General features: G+C 38.7%; 1 protein-coding gene across 6 annotated transcripts in view; it reads left to right on the forward strand.

Moving 5' to 3' along the window:
- greb1l (GREB1 like retinoic acid receptor coactivator) overlaps positions 1-23,866 on the forward strand; it is a 294,398-nt gene that overhangs the window by 222,149 nt on the left and 48,383 nt on the right. For all 6 annotated transcript variants that reach the window (XM_072255747.1, XM_072255773.1, XM_072255784.1 and 3 more), the window contains 9 exons: positions 2,284-2,417; positions 5,529-5,868; positions 8,360-8,475; positions 9,621-9,865; positions 13,868-14,433; positions 19,795-19,897; positions 20,613-20,768; positions 21,586-21,728; positions 23,211-23,372. In XM_072255747.1, the coding sequence (XP_072111848.1) occupies positions 2,284-2,417; positions 5,529-5,868; positions 8,360-8,475; positions 9,621-9,865; positions 13,868-14,433; positions 19,795-19,897; positions 20,613-20,768; positions 21,586-21,728; positions 23,211-23,372 (1,965 nt within the window). The remainder of the gene's footprint in view (positions 1-2,283; positions 2,418-5,528; positions 5,869-8,359; positions 8,476-9,620; positions 9,866-13,867; positions 14,434-19,794; positions 19,898-20,612; positions 20,769-21,585; positions 21,729-23,210; positions 23,373-23,866) is intronic.

The following is a 23,866-nucleotide window of genomic DNA, read 5'->3' on the forward strand; positions in this document are numbered from 1 at the left end:
ATGCCAGGACATCCCGTATATTGGGCTAATTTGGTTTGTCCCGTATTTCCCCCGCTAAGGTACAGTGTTCCTATGAAACCTTTCGTACCGAAATGGTGTGAAGCGAAGAAACAATTACCATTAATTTATATGGGAAAAATTTTTGTGCGTTCCCAGACCCAAAAAATAACCTAACTAATCGTACCAAATAACACATATAACCGAAAATAAATAACACTAACATATAGTAAAAGCAGGAATGATATGATAAATACACAGTCTATATAAAGTAGAAATAATGTATGTACAGTATAGTCGGGAAGATGAAGGCAAAACCGATTTGTGGGGAAAAATTCGGCACGTACGCGCATGTGCACACAGGTGCCCGCGCAAGGCTTCTCATAGTAGTCTTCCCAGGGGTAAAGTGTCCTGGGATTTGACTGCTAGTTTTGTTCCTTATTTGAGAGTGAGAAAGTTGGTAACCCTAATTGTAAAAAACATGTTGAGGTGAGTTTAACCCCACCTGAACACCCCCCCCCCCCGCCCCCGGGTTGGCCGGTCTGCAAGAATATTGTCAGTATTAAACCGGTCCGCGGTGCAAGAGATTGTTTAGTTTTTGAATTGTGTGCTTCAAAGCAGTCACTATTTATAAAATATAAGGTTAGATTTTTGACTCCTAACAAATAGCAATGATGTTTCCAAAGTTAAATATCTTCATAAGCAAAATTATGGAAATTCTCCCAATCTCCCACCATAAATGTAAAACTATAAATGGTGAAATAACAAAGCAGTGGAAGAATAGAAATAAAGTCTGTCTTTGTAATCCTGAAAATTTTTAGATGTTGTTGGTGACATCAGTTACTCCTATTTAAAATTTTAATACTTTACAACTCTTTGGCTGATTCTGAGAGAGAAATATTATCTAGTTTATTTTGTATTGTACATGAGCCTTTAAAATAGATTACTAGAAATTTTAATTGGTTTAATATAGTTTGTCCTCGCTGTGCAACAAGACTGCATTAAAATTCTACATCTGCCAATAACAATTTTACAGTAATGTGCGATAGTAATGTGCAAAAACAATAAATCTATAGTAGATGCATTAAGTTATTGAAAACTGTGGCTGCCAGGAGCTCAGAAGTGCTCTAAGAAAATATGCCCAGCCCCCTTAAGGAAATTACTCTTTCACGTAATTTCCTATTTTATCACTGATTTCCAGCACTTTTTTTCTTGTTTCAGCTGACCAAGTGTATCTTAAGAGGCTAATGGATTAATATAGGTAAAGATGAAGCCAGGCTGTGATATGGTGCAGGTCAGGCAGTCTCTGTGGAGTGAGTAACAGTTAACATTTCAGGGTAATGGGCTTTCATCAGAACTGCAGAAGTAGAACCTGTTTCCTCACTTTTCCCAGTCTGGTGAAGGGTCACCTACTTGAAAAATTGACTGCTTCTCCCTCTATAGACGGTCTCTGAACTTCCGAATATTTCCAGAATTTTCTGTTTTTATTTCAGATTTCCAGCATCAGCAGTCTTTTTTTGCTTTTGTAGGATTTATTTGTTTACTATTGAGTAGATTGTTATATGTAAACATAATTCTGCCTTGGACTGCTCAACAGATCGCCATCCAATTTTTATCAGTTAGTCATGCTTGGTTATGTTTGAATTAATTTCCAAACTTTCTTTTGTGCCAGAGACCACACGTACAATTCCTGCAAAAGATAGCAGATGGTCAGCACTGCTCCATCATAACAGAAGGAACAGTTGGCTACTTCCTCATATCATATTGTTTATTTCCTAAATTTTAAGTGTTTACATTCCAATAAGTCTTGCCAACTTTCTGCAACCAAGAACACTATTAAAATCAGTCAGGCAGTAAACCTCAAGTTCATTCCAGTAATATTCTCTTAGGTTAATATAATTTATGTTGTCAGTGTCAGATTATGTGAGATTCTGTTTTTGTTTCTGGTCAGTGACATTGTGTTTCTGTGAAATTGTCAGGGTGTGTGTGCACACAAGAGAACAAGAGTGAGAAAACAAGTGGAGGCTGTCTTTAATTCATAAAATGTTTCAAATCTGCTTTTGATTTGACAGTGTTTTCAACACTCACCCTTCACTTGTGAAGCTTGGGAATTTCAGTGGATTTTTTTGATACATTTTTCATGCAAGAGGTGGGGCAGTTGTTCACCTTGCATTTTGCAGTGTCAAAAGCTTCCTATAGATTGTAATTTTTATAATTTCAACAAATCTATTCACATTTGAGACTGTTTCCTCACTATAATTCTATTGTGTTATCCCCTTCTGTCAGGAGGAGCTCAGCAGTGAGGAGTTGGTGTACTTTGGTTTGTCCGATTATAGAAAGTCTTTACAATGGGGCATTACAAGTCCAATTCTAAGATGTGATGAGGCTTTTGAAAGAATGGTGAATACTTTGATGGAAAGGTAAATAGTGTTTTTTTGCCTGGTGTTTCTTCATAATAAATTAATCTGCACCCTTTACTCTTGAGAAAGGTATACGCATATATGGTAGCCAGTCATATGGCACTGGATGAGCTTTCATGGAAAGTGCTAAAATTATATTTAATAGGTCTGATAGTTTGTGGGCTAGCATATGGCAAAATCATCTATCTGTCATTCCTGGCTATGACCAATTCATTGAATCATTGAGGCCAACACATAGAAACAAATCATTTGCCCACTGTGTACACACTTTTTTGCCCAACTGCACTAATCCCATTTGTCTGCATTAGGACTGTATCTTTAGAACATAAGATATTGGAGCAGAATTAGGCCATTCAGCTCATTGATTCTACTGCACTGTTTCATCATAGTGGATTGATTTCCCTTTCAGCCCCAATCTCCTGCCTTCTCCCCGTGACCACTCACACCCTGACGAATCAAGAACCTATTAACTTCTGCCTTAAATACACCCAATAACTTGGCCTCCAAAGCTGCCTGTAGCAACGAATTCCACAGATTCACTACACTCTGGCTAAAGGAATTTCTCCTCATCTCCGTTCTAAATGGATGTCCGTCTATTCTGAGGCTGTGCCCTCTGGTCCTCGACTCACTTATCATACTCTCCGCATCCACTTTGTCGAGGCTTTTCAACATTTGATAGGTTTCAATGAGATCCCCTCTCATTCTTCTGAATTCTAGTGAGTACAGGCCCGGAGTCATCAAATACTCAAATAATAAATGACAAACCTTTCAATCCCGGAATCATTTTCGTAAACGTCCTTTGAATGCTCTTCAATGTCAGCATATCCTTTCTTAGATAAGGGACCCAAACCTGCGCACAATACTTCAAGTGAGGCCTCGCCAGTGCCTTATAAAGTCTCAGCAGTGCATCAAGGATACTCTAGTCCTCTTGAACCAAATGCTAACAAATAGCAATGATGTTTCCAAAGTTAAATATCTTCATAAGCAAAATTATGGAAATTCTCCCAATCTCCCACCATAAATGTAAAACTATAAACCTGCAAATTAACTTTTAGAGAATCTGGCACGAAGATTTTTGAATTTTTTCTCTATTTAGAAAATAATTTATGCTTTTATTTCTTTTACCCAAATGCATTACCATAAACTTCCCGTTACTATATTCCATCTGCCACTTCTTTGCCCATTCTCCTAATCTATGTCCTTCTGCAGCCTCTCTACATTACCTGCCTCTCCACCTATCTTTGTATCATACCTAAACACACCATTTCTGTCATTCAAGGCATTGATGTAAAAATTGAGAAGAATCTACATTAACACAGACCTCTGTGGAATACCACTCGTCACTGGCAGCCAACCAGAAAAGGCTCCCTTCGTTTCCACTGTTTGCCTCTTGCCAATCAATCAATGCTCTATCCATTCTTGTATCTTTCCTGTAATACCATGGGCTCTTAACTTGTTGAGCAGCCTCATGTGTGGCATGTTGTCAAGGGCCTTCTGAAAATCCAAGTACACGACATAAACTGATTCTCCTTTGTCTATCCTGCTTATTAATTATTCAAAGAATTCCAACAGATTTGTCAGGCAAGATTTTCTCTTAAGGAAATTATGCTAACTATGGCTTTCTTTACTACGTGCTTCCAAGTACACTGAGACTTCATCCTTAATAATCGACCCTAACATTTTCCCAACAATTGAGGTCAGACCAACTAGCCTATAATTTCCTTTCTTTTGCCTTTCTCCCTTCTTAAAGAGTGGAGAGACATTTGCAATTTTCCAGTCCTGCGCAACCATGCCAGAATCTATTGATTCTTGAAAGATCATTACTAATGCCTCCACAATCCTTCAGCTACCAGAACCCTGGGGTGAAGACCATCTGGTTCAGGTGACTTATCTACCTTCTGACTTCTCAGGTTTCCAAGCTCCTCTTCCCTTGTAATGGCAACTTCACTCACTTCTGCCCCTGACACTCTTGAACTTCCAGCGTACTGCTAGTGTCTTGCAGAGTGAAGGCACGATGCCTTGTCTAATTAAGTGTTTTTCTAAGTGCCTGTTACGCATAATTATTATACCTGATTCTATCGCCCCCTCTGGCAATTCAATTCAGACATCAACCAGCCTGTGGGTTTAAAAAAAAGTTTACCTCTCAGGTCCCTTTTAAAACTCTTACCTCTCACCTTAAACTTATTTCTTCTTGTTTTAGATACCCCTATCAGCCCTATCTATGTCTTTCAACATCTTACATACTTCTATCAGGTCACTCCTTTCTCTTTAGGAAAACAAGCCCAGCTTATCTCTGCAGAACTAAAGTTTGCCATTCCAGATAACATCTTGGTGAATCTCCTCTGCACTCTCTCCTGTGTGGCTATTGCATTGTTGTCATGTCAACCATGTGTTATGTAGTTAAATCAAAATTTTCAGGGTATTTGGAGTGGGCAATAAATTTTATCTTGTTTACAAAAGGCATTTGATTAAATAATGGCTTGGAGCTTGCTTGCCAATACCATTGCATTTCAGGCATGAATATGGTCCGACTGAACTTACACAGAATTGAGAATCGTGGTTCTGAAAAACATTATTTATCATGTTAGCTTGTTGCTATCTTGTCCTTTATCTATATGCATAGAAACAGGCACAATTCTCCATGTCTGAATTAACCTAGCATAAACTGATGTTCTCCCAGGTAACAGCGATTCCTACCCACATGTTTGTTTCTTGAGGCTCCAATACTACAACTAGCATTTCAAGGCACTTGGAATGGAACAGCCTGGAATTTGAAAGATTAATTCTTGTGAAATCCTTCAAATTCCAGGCAAGATGAGCAAACTGGTATCCCTAATTACCCACAGTTGATTCTTCTGAACAGGGCACCAAGTTCATGTGAATGATACCCAACTCCCAAAATAGGAATTCTGCTCTTGAATTTCATCCCAGCAGGAGATTACCAGGTGGATGGAGGAAACAATGAAAGAGTGTTCCTAAAGCCTTCCCATCATGGCTTGCCCAATGAGTAGAGTGGCCTCTTGTGTTGTTAAAATTCTGTAACGCTATGAAATTGGAATACACTTAAGGAATCTGATGACATTGGTGAGAATTGTGAATGTGCCTCTGCAGGTATCCCCGATTGCACAGTATGGTGATCCGATGCTACCTGCTGATTCAGCAGTATTCTGAAGCCATGATGGCTGTAACATCAATGAATTTGCTGAGAGAACACACTACACCTGAGACTCTGAGTATTATGGATGACTTGATCAGTTGTCCAGGGAAAGATGAACTTGGCCGTGGACATATGCTTTTGATAAGAGTCCCATCAGTGCAGCTGGCAATGCTTGCCAAGGAGCGACTTCAGGATGTTCGAGATAAGCTCGGCCTGCAGTATCGCTTTGAAGTACTTCTGGGCAACCCTGCTGGGGAACTCAGTGTTGCCAAGCACTTTGTTACACGAATGAAGGTAGGAACATCTCTTTAATTTTGAATGTGGAAAGGAAACAAACTTTATATACCACAGAAATATTGATAGGGCACAATTGCAGTCATCAGGATGAGCTGCAACGTAAAAGGTGGACAAAAGCGAAAAGGGTGAATACAGACTGAAGGTCACAAGCAAGAGAAAATCTCCAGATGCTGGAAATCTGAGCAATGCACACAAAATGCTGGAGGAATTCAGCAGGACAGGCAGCTTCTTTGGAAAAAAGTACAGACTGCAGGTGTTGTATTTGAATGTGTGCAGTATACAGAATAAGGTAGATGAACTTGCAGCACAGTTACAGATTGGCAGGTATGATGTTGTAGGCATCACTGAATCATGGCTGAAAGATTGGAGGTGGGAGCTTAATGTCCAACGATACACATTGTATCAAAAAGATAGGCAAGAAGACAGAAGGAGCAGCATTGCTCTGTTGGTAAAAAAATGAAATCAAATCATTAGACATAGGGTTGGAAGATGTTGAAGTGTTGTAGATAGAGGTTAGGAACTGCTTAGGGAAAAAAGACCCTGATGGGAGTTATATACAGATCCCCAAAGAGTAATAAAAATGTGGCCTACAAATTACAATGGGAGATAAAAAATGCATGTCAAAAGGATAATGTTACAATAATCATGGGGAACTTCAATATGCAGGTAGATTGAGAAAATCAGGCTGGTCCTAGATTACAGGAGGGAGATTATCTAACGTGCTAACAAGATGGCTTTTTAGAGCAGCTCGTGATTGAGCTCACTAGAGGATCAGCTATTCTGGATTGGGTGTTGAGTGATGAATCAGAATTGATTAGAGAGCTTAGGGTAAAAGGACATTAATGGGAAAATGATCATAATATGATCAAATTCACCCTGAAATTTGAGAAGAAGCTAAAGTCAGATGTATCAGTATTACAGTGGAGTAAAGGGAATTACAGAGGCTTGAGGGAGGAGTTGGCCAGAATTGATTGGAAAAGGACACTGGCAGGGCTGATGGCAGAGCAGCAATGGCTGGAATTTCCAGAAGCAATTTGGAAGGCACAGGATACATACATCCCAAAGAGGAAGAAAATTGTAAAGGCAAGATTGCAGAATTCTCTTGGCTAACAAGAGAATTCAAAGGCAACATAAAAGCCAAAGAGAGGGCATATAATAGAGCAAAAAAAAATAGTGGGTTTAGAAGCTTTTAAAAACCAACAGAAGACAACTAAAATGTTATTAAGAAGGTAAAGATGGAATATGAAAGTAAGCTAGCCTATAATAGCTAGCCCAGGAGAGGTACAAGCATGGATAGAGCATTGGCTGATTGGCAGGAGGCAAAGAGTGGGAATAAAGGGAGCCTTTTCTGGCTGGCTGCCAGTGACTAGTGATGTTCCAGAGGATTCTGTGTTTGGACTGCCTCTATTTACATCATATGTCAATGATTTGGTGATAAAATTGATAGCTTTGTTGCAAAGTTTGAGACAATATGAAGATAGGTGGAGGGGCAGGTAGCTTTGGAGAAGTAAAGAGGCTACAGAAGGACTTAGATAGATATGGGGAATGGGCAAAGTAATGGCAGAAGGAATAGTCTCAGCAGGTGTATGGTCATGCACTTTGGTAGAAGAAATGAAGAGGTTAACTATTTTAAAAATGGAGAGAAAATACAAAAAACTGAAGTACAAAGGGACTTGAGTCCCTGTATGGGATTCCCTAAAGGTTAATTTGCAAGTTGAGCCTGTGGTGAGGAGGGCAAATGTAATGTTAGAATTCATTTCAAGTGGACTAGACTACAAAAGTAAGGATGTAATGTTGAGATTTTATAAAGCACTGGTGACCTTCCTAATGTCAGCACAAATTCACTCTTGTTTGAATCTTACATATATAGCCAAATTAATTTTGTATTTCATGAATTGTCTGCTCAGAATCAGCAGGTTCTCCAAATTATCGGTATTAACTGCACAGGCAATCATTTGCATTTTGTTTTTGATTCAGCCTGTTCATGCAAGTTAGAAGAAATAGTGAAATGACGATGGATATTTATATTTGGCTTATTGTTTGTTTATTATTATTGTCACATGTACCGAGGTACAGTGAAAAACTTGTCTTGCATACCTTCATACAGATTAACTCATTACAACAGTGCATTGAGTCTGGACAAGATTAAAGAATAATAGAGTGCAGAAGAAAGTTCAGAATAAATGAAATAAATAAGTTCAATGCTCTACCACATGGAGCTTACAGGATGGGTGCTTTTAATTGTAAAACTAATGAGTTACAATGGCATAATCTTTTAACTCCAGAAATGAGCTACTTGTCCCAGATGTTACAAGGTTTTGTTTGTGTTGCATACAAATAATCTTCCACCAATCCTAAGTAACTCCATCAGCACACCCTTCTTTTCCATTCTTCTTTTAATCTTTGTGTAGTTGTTTTTATCTCATTATGGTAGTTAATTTTTGGGTTTAGAAATTTCTCCTGAATTCCCTATTGCCTTGACTTGTAGGGATGGAGAGGATGTGACCAGGACAATTGGAACCCACTTACGTATCAGGATTTGGAAGGTCTCCCATGTATTGTTATTTTAACTGGTAAAGATCCACTTGGGGAATCATTTCCACGGTAAGTAATTTTTAAAAAGCTGATAACATCATAGTACAGGTCGACCTTCTATAATCCAACTACCTGTAATCCGGTTCCTTCGATAATCCGCACTGATTTCAAACTTTCCGCGCAACTGTAATTTCAAATTTTCCGGGCCACCATACCAGTCTGCTGCGCATTGTTTTGGTTGCGCTAGATCTGTTCACGTGTTGCCGTGCTCTTGTAAGCACAGACAGGCGATTCCTGCTTGTTTTCCTGCAATTATTAATATCATTTGCGTGAGGCACACCGGCCCGTCTTTCCTGCCAGCGGCAGGGGAGCTGGTGCGTGTTGAGTCAGTCCACGTTCTCGCCTGCCTGCCAGCAGTCGCGCACGTCCTCCAGCGTTGCCCGGCCGGCGCTCCGTTCTCTTCTGCCTATGACCTCAGATCAGATGTGGTCACCTGCTGAATTTAAGCATATTACTAAGCAGAGGAAAGGAAACTAACGAGGGTTCTCTCAGTAGCTAAGAGGGAAGAGCCCAGCGCTGAATCCCTGGGTGGTGGTGGGGGGGGGGGGTGGGTGGCTGGTTAATTGCAAGCCTGTCTGTGTCTTTGCTATCGCTTAGCTCATGCTTGAGTGCTGGTAGTGGGTGCGCTTTATTTTTTGTTGCTTGCTGCCGCTTTACATGGGGGAGGGAGGGGAGCGGATGGGGGAATTAGGGGTTCTAACATTTAACTGTTGTTCGTTCTTTGGGGCACTCCTCTGTTTTCATAGATGGTTGCGAAGAAAATGCATTTCAGGATGTATATTGTATACATTTCTCTGACATTAAATGAACCTTTGAATCCTTTGATATTTTAAAGGTATGATCAGGCGGTTAGCTGTTGCTTAATGTGATCCTTCTGTAATTTGACATTTCCACTAATCCGGCACTCCTCAGGTCCCAGTGGTGCTGGATTATAGAAGGTCGACCTGTATTTAAAATAGGGTGCATTTTCCTATATTGTGCTCTGGATGAGGTGGTTTAAAACAAGCTAATTTCAATTTCTTTATTTAGGACTATAAAAGGCCTTTTTTTATAAACCCTCATGCATATTTTATTGATGTGAATTTGATTTTAACAGCGTGGGACTTTAAGAATTTGTTTGGTTATTTGAGGCATATTTCAATTTTTATATTAAGGTCCATGAAGTACTGTGATCTTAGGCTAATTGACTCCAGCTACCTTACACGAACAACTCTAGAGCAAGAGATAGGCCTGGCTTGTGGCTATGTTTCTAAAAGTGCTGTCAGAGAAACTATGGCGATTTTTCAACGAACAGAAAAAGATCAAGAGAAAGTTTTCATCGATGAGAATGAATCTGATGAATTGCAGATTGACTTAGAGAGACCACAAAGCAACAGCAGTACAGTCACTGGAACCTCAGGTTAGTGATCTTTTCCTCTGTATTCACCAGGTTTGGTCAAATATATGGGATTTTGTTAATATTTTACCTCTTTCAGTCAGTTTTATGCTTCCATTAGTCAACCTCTATCCTAATGCTCTTCTGTTCCATAGAAAAGAAAAAGTAGAAATGTTGGTGGGGAAAAAAAAAGAACTTAGAGTCAAAAGAACCAAAAAAAAATGTTGGAAGGAATAGGAGAAGCATTAGTTGGAGAGAGTGAAAGGCAAGTTGGACTCTAGAGACAGTGAGCCAGCAGATTGCTAATCAGCCATGTTCTCTTTTTAATCCTCTTTCAAAATGGTTCCTCTATTTTGGAGCTTCACTCAATGAGCATTGAAAGTTGGAGAATTAAGAAGAAGGGATATAACCAGAGGAATAGAGAATTTAAGTGGGAGCATTGTAAGAATGGAGAAGGCCACAAAGACGAGGGTGAATCTTAAAAAAATTTGAATGTCAGAATCAGAATCAGGGTTATTATCACCAGTGTGTGCTGTGAAATTTGTTAACTTAGCAGCAGCAGTTCAATGCAATACATAACATAGAAAGAAATAATAATAAGTAAATAAGTAAATCTTATTCAATATACTTTATACATATATTGAATAGATTAAAAATTATGCAAAAAACAGAAATACAATGTATTTTTTTAAAAAGTGAGGTCGTGTCCAAGGGTTCAATGTCCATTTAGAAATCAGATGGCAGAGGGGAAGAAGCTGTTCCTGAATCACTGAGTGTGTGCCTTCAGGCTTCTGTACCTCCTAACTGATGGTAACTGTGAGAAAAGGGCATGCCCTGGGTGCTGGAGGTCCTTAATAATGGACAATGCCTTTCTGAGACACTGCTCCTTGAAGATGTCCTGGGTACTTTGTAGGCTAGTACCCAAAACGGAGCTGACTAAATTTACAATCCTCTGCAGCTTCTTTCAATCCTGTGCAGTAGCCCCCCCCCCATACCAGACAGTGATGTAGCCTGTCAGAATGCTCTACACAGTACATTTCTAGAGGTTTTTGAGTGTATTTGATGACATACCAAATCTCTTCACACTCCTAATGAAGTATAGCCACTGTCTTGCCTACTTTATAACTGCATCGACATGTTGGGACCAAGTTAGGTCCTCAGAGACCTTGACACCCAGGACCTTGAGACTGCTCACTCTCTCCACTTCTGATCCCTCTGAGAATTGGTGTGTGTTCCTTCATCTTACCCTTCTGGAAGTCCACAGTCAGCTCTTTCGTCTCACTGACGTTGAGTGCCATGTTGTTGGTGTGGCACCACTCCACTAGTTGGATATCTCACTCCTGTACACCCTCATGTCACTACCTGAGATTCCACCAACAATGGTATCGTCAGCAGATTTATAGATGGTATTTGAGCTATGTCTAGTCACACAGTCATGTGTATATAGAGAGTAGAGCAGTGGGCTAAGCACACACCCCAGAGGTGCACTAGTGTTGATCGTCAATGAGGAGGAGATATTATCACCAATCGCACAGATTGTGGTCTTCCGATTACGAAGTCAAGGATACAATTGCAGAGGGAGGTACAGAGGCCCAGGTTCTGCAATTTCTCAATCAGGGAATTGTGGGACTGATGGTATTAAATACTGAGCTGTAGTCAATGAACAGCAACCTGACATAGGTTTTTGTGTTGGCCAGGTGGTCTAAAGCCGCATGGAGAGCCATTGAAATTGCATCTGCTGTTGACCTGTTGTGGCGATAGGCAAATTGCAATGGGCCCAGGTCCTTGCTGAGGCAGGAGTTCAGTCTAGTCATGACCAACCTCTCAAAGCATTTCATCACTGTAGATGTGAGTGCTACCAGGCAATAGTCATTAAGGTAACCCACGTTATTCTTCTTAGGCACTGGTATAATAGTTCCCTTTTTGAAGCAAGTGGGAATTTCCGACTGTAGCAGTGAGAGGTTGAAAATGTCCTTGAATACTCCCACCAGTTGGTTGGCACAGGTTTTCAGAGTCTTACCAGGTACTCCATCGGGACCTTTTGCCTTGTGAGGGTTCTCTCTCTGAGACAGAAATCACAGGGTCATCTGGTGCAGCAGGGATCTCCACAGCTATAGTTGCATTTTCCTTTTCAAAGCGGGCATAAAAAGCGTTGAGTTCATCTGGTAGTGAAGCTTCACTGCCATTCATACTGTTGGGTTTCGCTTTGTAGGAAGTAATGTCTTGCAAGCCCTGCTGGAGTTGTCATGCATGCAGTGTCACTTCCATTCTTGTTTGAAATTGTCTCTTCCTCCTTGAAATAGTCCTCTGCAAATCATACCCGGTTTTCTGGTACAGGCCTGGGTGGCCAGACTTGAATGCTGCAGATCTAGCCTTAAGCAGACGACGTACCTCCTGGTTCATCCACGGCTTTTGATTTGAGGGTTATAGTTCCCAACACAATTCCTATTCATGTTCAATCTCATTTATGGTCCACCCACAGCACCAAGAGAGCCTTAACTGAAGACTGAACAATAGATCACGGTACACCCTGGTCCTAGAGTCCCTCACTATAGAAAACATTGACAATATGATGGAGCAGATTCGTTGGGCTGAATCACCCAATTCTGCTCCAATGTCTTGTGGTCTAATATCCTTTTGTGTCCTTTAAACGATTTACTATAGTGATATAGATAATGTTGAAAATGACATTCACAACTCTTCCAAGAAGATAGGCAGCACTTTAAGCAGTGTAGGTAGAATCAGAAAATCATAGAAATGTTCACAGGTTAAATAATGTGCAAATGGAATGGTGCAGGCAGATGGAATAAACAGTCTGCAATAGTATAAGCAGAAAATAATTTTTAAATGGTGAAAAGCTAGAACCAGTAGGAGTCAAGGGAAACTTTGTATCCATGTACATCATTGAAAATCTTGAGTGTGTAGAAGGTAATCATGAAGCTAATGTATGATTAGTATTCCCTTTATAACTGCTACTGCCTTGTATAATCTACACAGGGTTCTGCAAAGCCTTGTTTAAATCACTAGAATATAGCAAGCAATGCTGGACATAATTTTTCGACATAGGGCAGGATTTATATTTGTTTTAAGGCAACACAGCTATGATTTTAGCTGAATGACACTTGGACTCTAGTGAAATTATGATATGAAATTGTACGTACTAGGAATATAAAGGGTTAAGGAGTGATCTTTTTTTTTTTATCAAAGTTTCCCTTTATCCAGTCACAGATCATTTCCACAGATTGTAGAGTCGATGACTGGGAAACACAGTCTGAAGTTAGAAACATGCCTTTCAGAATGAAATTAAGAAACGTTTCTCTATGTGATGGTTGTTAGAACTTTTGAATGCTCATCTTCATTCAAATGTCAATTGAAACTAGATCAATTATTATTTTAAAATCTGAAATTAATACATTTTTATTCACCAAAAATACGGAGGGGCAAGGAGAAAAGAAGTTCAGTCATACCGTTAAATGGTGGAACAAGTGTGAGTGGCTGATTAGCTTGGCCTCCCATATTTAGCCTCAGCTCACCCAGAATACTGCTCACCATTCCCTGCCCCCTACATCCCCCCCTCCCCCACCCCAGTTTGGTAATTCAACAGGAGTGCAGTTCTCTGAAGTAAACAATTTAAATTCTTATCTTCATATTCAAATTCCTTCATGTATTTCTGTAACCTTGTCCTTACCACAGTCACCATTCCCCTGAGTGTCACTGTGGCTTCAGATTATACCATCAAAATGGTCTAGAAAGCTTCCTTGAGGATCCTACTCAAAACACACACTATTCTTTGGACATTCTTCTTGAATTATTTATTTTAGTTGACTTTTACACTACCTAAGCATAGGATGTTGTAAGATGCAATTAAAATTGGAAAATATGACAGAAAAAATATAAGTTTTGAAAATGTATTTAAAAATAACATCTACCCCCAAAGAGCACTAAAAATCTTTTCATACTTTAAAAGCACAAGTTTCACTATGTGGTGTTGATAATTAACAATAAATTTGAATTTTTTTCAAACAGGTTCCTTAGCGGAGAATGGAGTGAGCTCTTCCATTGCTCTTGACTCATCACAGAGGCCTGCTTCATCTCTTAGCTTCCAGCACATTGTGAACAGTTCAACTGATGAAGGCACTTCCACATACACCTCGCACATCTCAACCAGTGTATGTAGTGAGGGCTGCAAACAGGAAAGTGACGTAGAAGGGAAGGAAACTGCAAGCAGCACAGTTTCAAAATCATCCTCATTATCTGGAAATTCTCGCCAATCTATTCTAGACAATAAGGACCTAAGGACTCCACACCTCATTTTTCCAAGGACTGTAATTTTATCAAAGCCAGTCTATCATCTCCTTGGCTCAGCAAGAAATGAACACCTGTGCTCTGCCTCTCTGTTGCCTCATGCTGATATGACTTGGACTAGCCCACTGAGATCACTGTTTCACAAGGACTTGAGCAGTGAAGAACAGTCACTTTATTATCGACAGTGGACAATTCCCAGGCAACATCATGCGGACTATAGCAATAAAAGTGAGGGAAGTTCTGGAAACTTCCACCGCCGCCGATTGTTATTGACTGGACCTCCACAGGTGATGAATTAGTATTTCAGTTGATCATGTTGGGACAAATGCATATGCCAGAGTTAAAATGAAATAATGGGATGGTGTTATCTATAGGGTTTGTGGTGATGTTCAATAACTCCAGAGGTAACATGAATCAGACAAATACCTCAATGGAAAAGGCATGTCGTTACATTACTACTGTTTATTCTGGCCATAAATGCAATTTTAATTATAGAATCTCAATTGAAGAATAGCATATTTAAAGTAGCCTAAATAGTGTTGTGACAGATGTGACATATCATGCACCAGGAATATCATTATTTTCTCAGATAATTTTCCATACAAATGTCATACAGGATAAAAGAAAATCAAGATCTTGTTAAAGAACATAGGTATTCAAAACTCCAAGGTAATTTTTCGAGAACTCCAAGCAAGGTATTTATTTTAATGGGATTCTTAAGGGAATTACATTCTGACTAAATAGCAGCAATGGCAATAAATTGCCATAATAAACTGCTTTGAAAAACAGGAAGCACTAAAGCACATTAAGGACTTCAGCAATAAAGATGAAATAACTGAATCACAAAAAAAGATTTTCAGGCAGCTGATCAAATGTTTTTTTTTGAGGAAGTGTTTTTGCAAAGCATTTTAACGGACAGCAGCTAATAATCTAGAGGAGTATTGAAAGGGCATTCAAAATTTAGGTAGCTGACAGCAAGGCAGCCTGTAGAGGATCTATATGCAAAGGCTGCCAGTTTTGGACGAGTACAAAGATCTCAAAGGTGCAGTGACAACACTTACAGACCATTTGGACACTTTCATGGATACTAACTCTAGGACTTGAAAGGCTCGCAGGAATGGAGATCATAACAGAGCTAGGAAACTGCAAGGTCATTGAATATTTTAGAAACAAAACAGATTTTTTTTGCCATTGAGTTCTTGCCATATTTTGTGGCAATGAAGATCAGCAAATGTTGCTGAAAAATAAATGAGATTTTGTACAAGTCTATTTATGGAGTTTTGGATGAACAGAAGTTTATGTAAACTGGTTGTTTAAAAAAGGCTGTAAAAGTAATCCAGGAAATTATAGACTAGTAAGTTTGACGTCGGTAGTAGGTAAATTATTGGAAAGAGTACTAAGAGATAGGATCTACAAGTATTTGAATAGACAGGGACTTATTAGGGAGAGCCAACATGGCTTTGTGTGTGGTAGGTCATGTTTAACCAATCTATTAGATTTTTTCGGGGAGGTTACCAGGAAAGTGGATGAAGGGAAGGCAGTGGATGTTGTCTACATGGACTTCAGTAAGGCCTTTGACAAAGTTGCGCATGGGAGGTTAGCTAGGAAAATTCAGTCGCTAGGTATACATGAAGAGGTAGTAAACTGGATTAGACATTGGCTTAATGGAAGAAGCCAGAGAGTGGTAGTAGAGAATTGCTTCTCCGAGTGGAGGCCTGTGACTAGTGATGTGCCACAGGGTTCAGTGCTGGGTCCATTGTTATTTATCATTTATATCAATGATCTGGATGATAATGTGGTAAATTGGATCAGCAAATTTGCTGATGATACAAAGCTTGGAGGTGTAGTGGACAGTGAGGAAGGTTTTCAAAGCTTGCAGAGGGATTTGGACCAGCTGGAAAAATGGGCTGAACAATGGCAGATGGAGTTTAATACAGACAAGTGTGAGGTATTGCACTTTGGAAGGACAAACCAAGGTAGAACATACAAGGTAAAGTAAGGCACTGAGGAGTGCAGTAGAACAGAGGGACCTGGGAATACAGATACAAAATTCCCTAAAAGTGGTGTCACAGGCAGATAGGGTAGTAAAGAGAGCTTTTGGCACATTGGCCTTTATAAATCAAAATATTGAGTATAAGAGCTAGAATGTTATGATGAGGTTGTATAAGGCATTGGTGAGGCCGAATTTGGAGTATTGTGTGCAGTTTTGGTCACCAAATTACAGGAAGGATATTAATAAGGTTGAAAGAGTGCAAAGAAGGTTTACAAGGATGTTGCTGGGACTTGAGAAACTGAGTTACAGAGAAAGGTTGAATAGATTTGGACTTTATTCCCTGGAGTGTAGAAGAATGAGGGGAGATTTGATAGAGGTATATGAAATTATGCTGGGTATAGATAGAGTGAATGCAAACAGGGTTTTTCCACTGAGGCAAGGGGAGAAAAAAAACAGAGGACATGGGTTCAGAGTGAAGGGGGAAAAGTTTAATGGGAAAATTAGTGGGGGCTTCTTCACACAGAGAGTGGTGGGAGTGTGGAGTGAACTGCCAGATGAAGTGGTAAATGTGGGCTCACTTTTAACATTTAAGAAAAACTTGGACAGGTACATAGAGGGATATGGTCCAGGTGCAGGTCAGTGGGACTAGGCAGAAAAATGGTTCAGCACAGCCAAGAACGGCCAAAAGGCCTGTTTCTGTGCTGTAATGTTCTATGGTTCTATGGAAGGAGATGTTGTCCATGAAAACCAATTGTCACCATACAGGTTACAATGAAGCATAGGCAGAATTTCAACAGCTGATACATTTGGGGTGGAGTCATGCACTGATATGGAACTGCTAGAAGTAGTTTCAGTAATAAAGCTGGTATTTTGTTCTATATGTCCATGGTGGCAAATGTTGTTTAGCTTTAATTAGCCATTCATTGTGGAATATCAGAGAACTGGAATGGTATAGTAGAAAGTTAGTGGTAAGATGGAACTGAATGAAGTCACTGTACTTCTAGAAAGTGATGATATTGGAGAGGGGCAAGTTGTACTGAAGGGGTTCATAACTTAATTTTCTGAGGGCTAGGTTGGTGATCTAAATCGCTTGATGGGAAGGTTATTTTAACTAATCATATTTCTGGCCTTGTGGAAGTACGAGTGAAGGAACTTGTAAATGATCGAGTTTCTGTTCTGATTGATTTCCCTGCTGCCAATGCAATGAATTACACCTCAGAGTTTCATGTGTTTGACAGCATAATTTTCAATTAATTTTAGACTTTATCAATCCATATTCAATATCAGTGTGGGCCAGTATGCTGAAGGCGTGAAAATAATAATTGTTTAATCAATTAATTAAACTTCAGTTATTTAAAAACACTGATGCTTCTCTCATCACCCTCACCACTAATCTTGCACTGTCTTAGATTTTCTTTGTACTTTTGTCACTCAATTCTATGACTGTAAAAGTCTATCATCTATAAATGAATCTATATTATGAGAAGTCTCGACTTTTAGAATTTCGTAGAATCTCAGGTAAATTGATGGTGAACTCCTCCACACTCCAGCATTTGGTGGAAAGTTCCTGTGAGGTTTTGTTGTGCACTTAATCTTTATTTCTGTGCAGAAAACTGCTTTCATTTCGAGAGAGGGACATAAATTGCATTTCTGTCTACTAGAGATGGTAAACAAGTCGGTTCCTTGGTTTCTAGCGACATCCTTTCAAGTTGCACCTACTCCTTCTTTCTTGTACTAGAAAATGAATATTATGCAGTGGGGATAAGACTATTGATGGAGCATTAGTAGTTGGTTGGAAAAGACCAATGCCTTTGAAGTTTCTGAAGTACTACTGGGAGCTAAAGTAACAGGTCTGTAAGAATGTGATCATTTAGCATTTGACCTGATTTAAGCTAACTGCTATTTCATTTCTTCTCTATCAGAAAGACTGCTTATTTCTACTGCTATGATCTCAATCACCTACCACTGAAGCCTTCATACAGTCTACCATATTAATATGGACCTTCCCAGCAATTTATTTATTATACAAAGTCATTCTCAACCATCTTCACTGAACTGTTTAGTAATTACCCAGCATCAAAAAAGTTATTTTCCATCTGTGACCTTATTCCTCTTATAATATAACATTCTCCAACTATTTTCCCTCATTTGCCTGCAAACTCTTTTTCCTGTCTTTCTAGCTAGCTGCTGATAAAATCTGTCCTATTTGCAAAACATTAATCATCTCGTCTTCAGTAATTTATTCTTCATGCCCTGGAGTTTCCTCACTAATTGCATCAGTCATGCATTCCTCTCTTACTATAGTCATTCATGAGTTTTGCGTATCTCACAATTCAAAACTCACACAGAGAACATGACATAATCGTACAAAAATATTTCAAGGAAAGAAAATTTTAAGATTAGAGACCTGAAATACTGTATTTGCATTGGTGCATTAGTGGAGATAGAGCTAAGCAATTTAATAAAAAATTCCAATTCCCATACTTCCCCTGTGGCATAGAGGAGGCCAATCAGCCCAGAGCAATCCCTTGGTCCCATTCCCATCCTTATCTCCTTGTTTCATATCCTGTTACCCTCCAATTCACCTACACTAGAAGCAAGTTACTCTGGAGACAATTTAGCTGAACTATTGATCAATCATGAACTGAAGTTCAATCATAGCTGCTGGGAAATTTAAATTTGGAATAAATGAAAAAACTGGAAGCTGATAACCTTGAGGGAAGGAAAGCTGCCAGTACTTAGCCAATCTGGCTTTATGTGACTCTGGACCCAACAGACTGTATAACTTATAAATGCAGTTTGAAATGCCTAGTAAGTAATTCATTTCACAATGTCTTTATTGATGGACAATAATGCTGCCCTTCCCAATAATATCCATACCCCATAAACTAATAAACAAAGAGGTGGCATAGATTTAGTAGACTAAGTGGCTTTCTAAACTCTGCTACAAACATTTTAGGAACCATACACATGATAATTTTTAAGTTGCTATGACCATTGTCAAAATGAGTTATTTTCTGAACCTACAAACAAAGCAGGGGCCATTTATTTGGACAGTGTACCTTGAATTTTTTCACTGTTCTTAATAGGCTTCTTATCAGAGTAATTAATTCAGGTTTCTGCAGCTAAAGGTACAGTAAAAATCATTATATCAGCTTAAAACAGAATAATGGGGTGAGTGTCAGAAAAATCCTATTTTCGTTGTCATAGGGGGACAAGTACGAATAGATTTTCTTCTGGTAACTGTGACTTGCCTTTAAAACAATGAAAAAAGGTGCTTCCTGGTATTTGAATGAATCACAAGATGTAAACACTACTTACTGAACTGCTGTCCTCTGCTGTTTATAAAGGGAACATAATTATTATACTAGCAGCATTCTTAGTTACTTCACTTACAGACTGTTTGAGTTTGTATCATTTCCATATAATCTGTCTAGCAGTAACTGCCCCAAATTAACATTTATAAATTTGTCTGCAAGTGAATAGAAATATGCATTTTAAATTCAAATTTCACACTTAAAATATTGCCTATCTTTAGCTTTATTTTGCCAGCTTTCAGAAGTATTTTAGTAAGTATTAATACATCTTGCAATAGGTTAATATTTGGATTTTTTCCCCAACATGATATAGATTTAACCAGGATTTTTCATTACAGGTTGGAAAGACTGGTGCGTACTTGCAGTTCCTTAGAATTCTTTCCCGCATGCTAATAAGACTGTTAGAGGTTGATGTATACAATGAAGAAGAGATTAATGAAGGTAAATATATTTTGGTAACTATATGGTTAATACAGTTAACTTTAGTTTTTGCATGATCTGTAGTTTACATATGATTATTGTCCATACTTCAGAACTAATATGTTCTTGACATTGACAATGCCTTGAATTCCCTGGTACTAAAGCAGCGATAAGAAACAATAATGAAAAATTTGTTGTTATTTATTATTGAGACTTTAGTACTAAAGCAGAGGTGTTATATAAGAATGCTGCACATAATGGCTCCCCCTCAAGCTAATGAGACTTGGTTCATTAAGGCAGTGGTCCCCAACCACCGGGCTGCGAGGAAACGATATGATTTGGCGATATGAAATGATATGAGTCAGCTGCACCTTTCCTCATTCCCTGTCGCACCCACTGTTGACTAACACCCACCCCCCACCCCCCGGTTGGCCGGCCCGCAAGAATATTGTCAATATTAAACTGGTCTGCGGTGCAGAAAAGATTGGGGACCCCTATATTAAGGAACTAAATCAGAATGACCATGGCATAGGCAATTGCTGTGGGGCTCCATATCCTATTGCTGTGCACCAATTCAGCAAGATGGAAGGACACCAAAACTAGGAAATTGGTGCTGTTTGTAATCAAATTAAAGTTTACTGTTAGCTGTGTTTGTTCATTCTACTTCTTTATTAAATGCACAATTAAGTGATACAAGGAAGTTCAAAATTTTCACTGTGATTTTTTTATGTTTCAGAGATGAAAGAAGCAAAGGAGCATGTGCAAGGAACTAATGCGCATTGGCCTGATATTGAACTCTTCAGTAAAATGACCTTTGACTACACAGTACACGATCCAAAATATCGCCACATCAGTTCTGTCTACTCAGACAAGCTGCCGAAGGTTAAGCTAGGTCAGCAGAACTTTGTTTGCATTGCATGTTTACATCTGTATCCTTTTGAAATACTAAGCAGTTACTATTTCTCTTTGGATTTCACCTCTAATTACTCTAATACTGCAGAGCTAATAGCAGCACCCGAAAGATTTAATGCCAGTTGAGGTCTGACTTTGCTTCCAGTGGAGCCTCATAAATGGCCTACAGCAACAGATTATTGATCTAGGAGAGGTTTGATTAATTTCAGTAACTAATCTTTACTGTTTTCTATCAGAACAGAAGGGCAATTCACATCACACTGCTTGTGGCTTCTGATGTCTTTCCAGTGTGTTTGAAGGGCACAGTGCTACCATGCTGTTATGTAGTGGCCCGTTGAACTGGATGCATAACATGACATCTGTGGCAAAACGTACCTCTCACATGAATGCAGATAACTGCATCTTCATGATTTAATGTAGAATGCATGTTTGTGGATTAAAAATGTGTCTGCCACCTTTTTAATAGCACAATTTCTTAGAAAGAATTTCAGGCTGGATAATGATACTACCAGTGTATCAGAAGGAACAACAGTTCTCCAGTTTGCAAGCTATACCTGGGCATTTGAATGAAGTGCCTGTTTGTAATTTAACAAAGCCATTAATTCTTACAATCTATATACAAAAGTGTATTTCAATTATTTATTATGCTTTGTCTTCATTGGTAAACTTTTTGTAAAAAAAAAGATGGCCATCAACATATACAAGATGCTTATGCCCATTTCTGTGCCTTACTTATTTGTGCATTTACTTTAGCTTTACATGCTATAGTTGACAATGAAAGGCTTTGAATTTTCCAGAAAGTGGCAAAAGTTGCAGCTCAAGTGACGGATCAACAAAACAAGAGACGGTTTCTATTATGTTAACTAAATACGCTGCATACAACACGTTCCACCATTGTGAGCACTGCCATCACTATGTTGATTTTAGCCCTGCAACACAGGTCAGTATCAAATACAGATATCTTACTTTGTTTAAATCTGGTTTCTACAAAATCAACATAATTTCTTTTAATATCCATTTCCAAGCAACAATATATTATTTTCATTTTATTTAACACAAGAATAGTTCATTTTCTAATATTTTCAAAAGCACAAAGTGAGCAGTCCTTGTTTTCCAGTCAGGCATGATTGAGTATTCACAGGACTTAAGTGAAGTGTCATGCTTCTTTCTGTTGGACTTTTGATACAATCTGTCTTAAAGTTACTCTTACCTTATTTAATGTATACCAGGCTTTCTCACCTGGGGGTTTCTCCTCCTCAAGAGGTCACTAGGGGTTCTGCAAGAGATTATGATTTAAAAAAAACTAAACACAATTCTTTGAACTTCGTGCAATGCTTGATGCTAGTGCTTGCAGTGGTGGGCAGTGAATGAGCACCTCCTTTAGCAATCTCGTTAAAGGTCTTTCAGTGCGCAGTAGGACCGTGATTATTTGGTTGGGTCCATTCTCAGTTTTTGACATGAGATTGGGGAGGCCTTTGATAATTGGTGGGTGCTGTATTGAACAGAGAGAAGGACAGTAGGTTGATCAGTGTGGTGCATCATCCAAGCATTGAATGGATTCGCCCAACTCGGGCTGTGACGTCAGCCTCTCCCTCCCAAATTACCTCCCCCAACTTCCCCGTGCACGCCACCGACTGGCTTTTGGGAGTAAATGAACTGATCATGTCACATAGTAAGACAATGTTTTTTCAAAGATTTGTATAGAATTGTGTCTTAGGTTATATTTTTATTCATATTGCTTCAGCTTATGATTTTTAGTAACTTTGTCAATAAATTTTCATGTTATAAATAGTGTTAATTAAAATCAATTTACAACCTTTATTTAAATTAAATCTACCAAGCCTACCTTTAGAAAAAAATAAATCCCATTTTGGCTTAAGCCAGTTACTTAACAGATATTTATTATGTTTGCCTTATGAGTTTTTGAAATTTATGAAAGAGAAAGAAATAGATTAATTTCAAAAAAGGTTGGCTAAAAATTTATTCTCTACTTTAAAGAGCATTGACAATTTTTTTTGGATCATTATATCTACAACTTTCTGATCACACTAACGTACCTTGAGCTGTAGATGTAATTATTTTTATGCAGGATTTCCCTGAGATCTGAAAATTATTTCAAGGGCAAAAAGGTTGAGAAAGGCTAATTACACAGTGAGAAATTGATATATATCCTCATGATCATTTGATCCTTTAAAGCTTTTCCTGTATATAGTGAGCAATCTGTATTCTCAAATTTAACTGGTTTAAATTTAATTTTATTCTGATGTATTTTTCATTTTTTCATCTAATATCCAAAGTTACTGAATATGATGTAGTTTAGATGCATTAAATTTCATTGCAATGATATCCAGATTACTTCTTGCAATAGTTAAGTACAAAAATTAGCTGGTGAGATTGAATCCATGGTCTCATTGTGTTTCAGGTGTCTGATTCTACACTACATGCATTTACATTTTCCTCCTCCATGCTGGGAGAGGAAGTGCAGCTTCACTTTATCATTCCGAAGTCGAAGGAGCAGTATTTTATCTTCAGTCAGCAGGGTAAACATCTGGAGAGCATGCGTCTACCTCTTGTCACAGATAAGGTCAGCAAAATTAGAAGCTCCTTTGGATGCCTATTTCAGAGCCAATGTCATTTTAATTGAAATTAAAAAATATATATATTTGGGATGTAAAGAAAAGATCTACCATGAATACAAGATGTCTCAAAATGGTTTTCAACAAAATAATTGTTTTGAAATATAATTACTGTTGTGGTGTAGGGAAACAAACCATTTTCACTGAGGTTGGATCTTTTATGGGTTAGGATTGTCTTTAGCATTGTGCTACTTTCTAATCGGCCTCAGGGCAATAAATTAATGAACATGTCCTCTAGAGTTCTTTTATACCCTCCACAGCATGTTGGTTTCTCCTTTCCCTCAATAGAAGGCTGCTTGGTTTGTCCCTCACTCCATATCCCTTAATATCTTACACATCCATTTCAATTCCATTTTGTTATGGTCAGATCTGTGTAGAAATTTAGACAGAGGCATAAACCTCGCTGGTGAGATTAGGATGAGAGGTTTCAGATAAAATTTGC

Source organism: Mobula birostris, chromosome 1 (genome assembly GCF_030028105.1).
Source record: "Mobula birostris isolate sMobBir1 chromosome 1, sMobBir1.hap1, whole genome shotgun sequence".
Lineage (NCBI taxonomy): Eukaryota > Metazoa > Chordata > Chondrichthyes > Myliobatiformes > Myliobatidae > Mobula > Mobula birostris.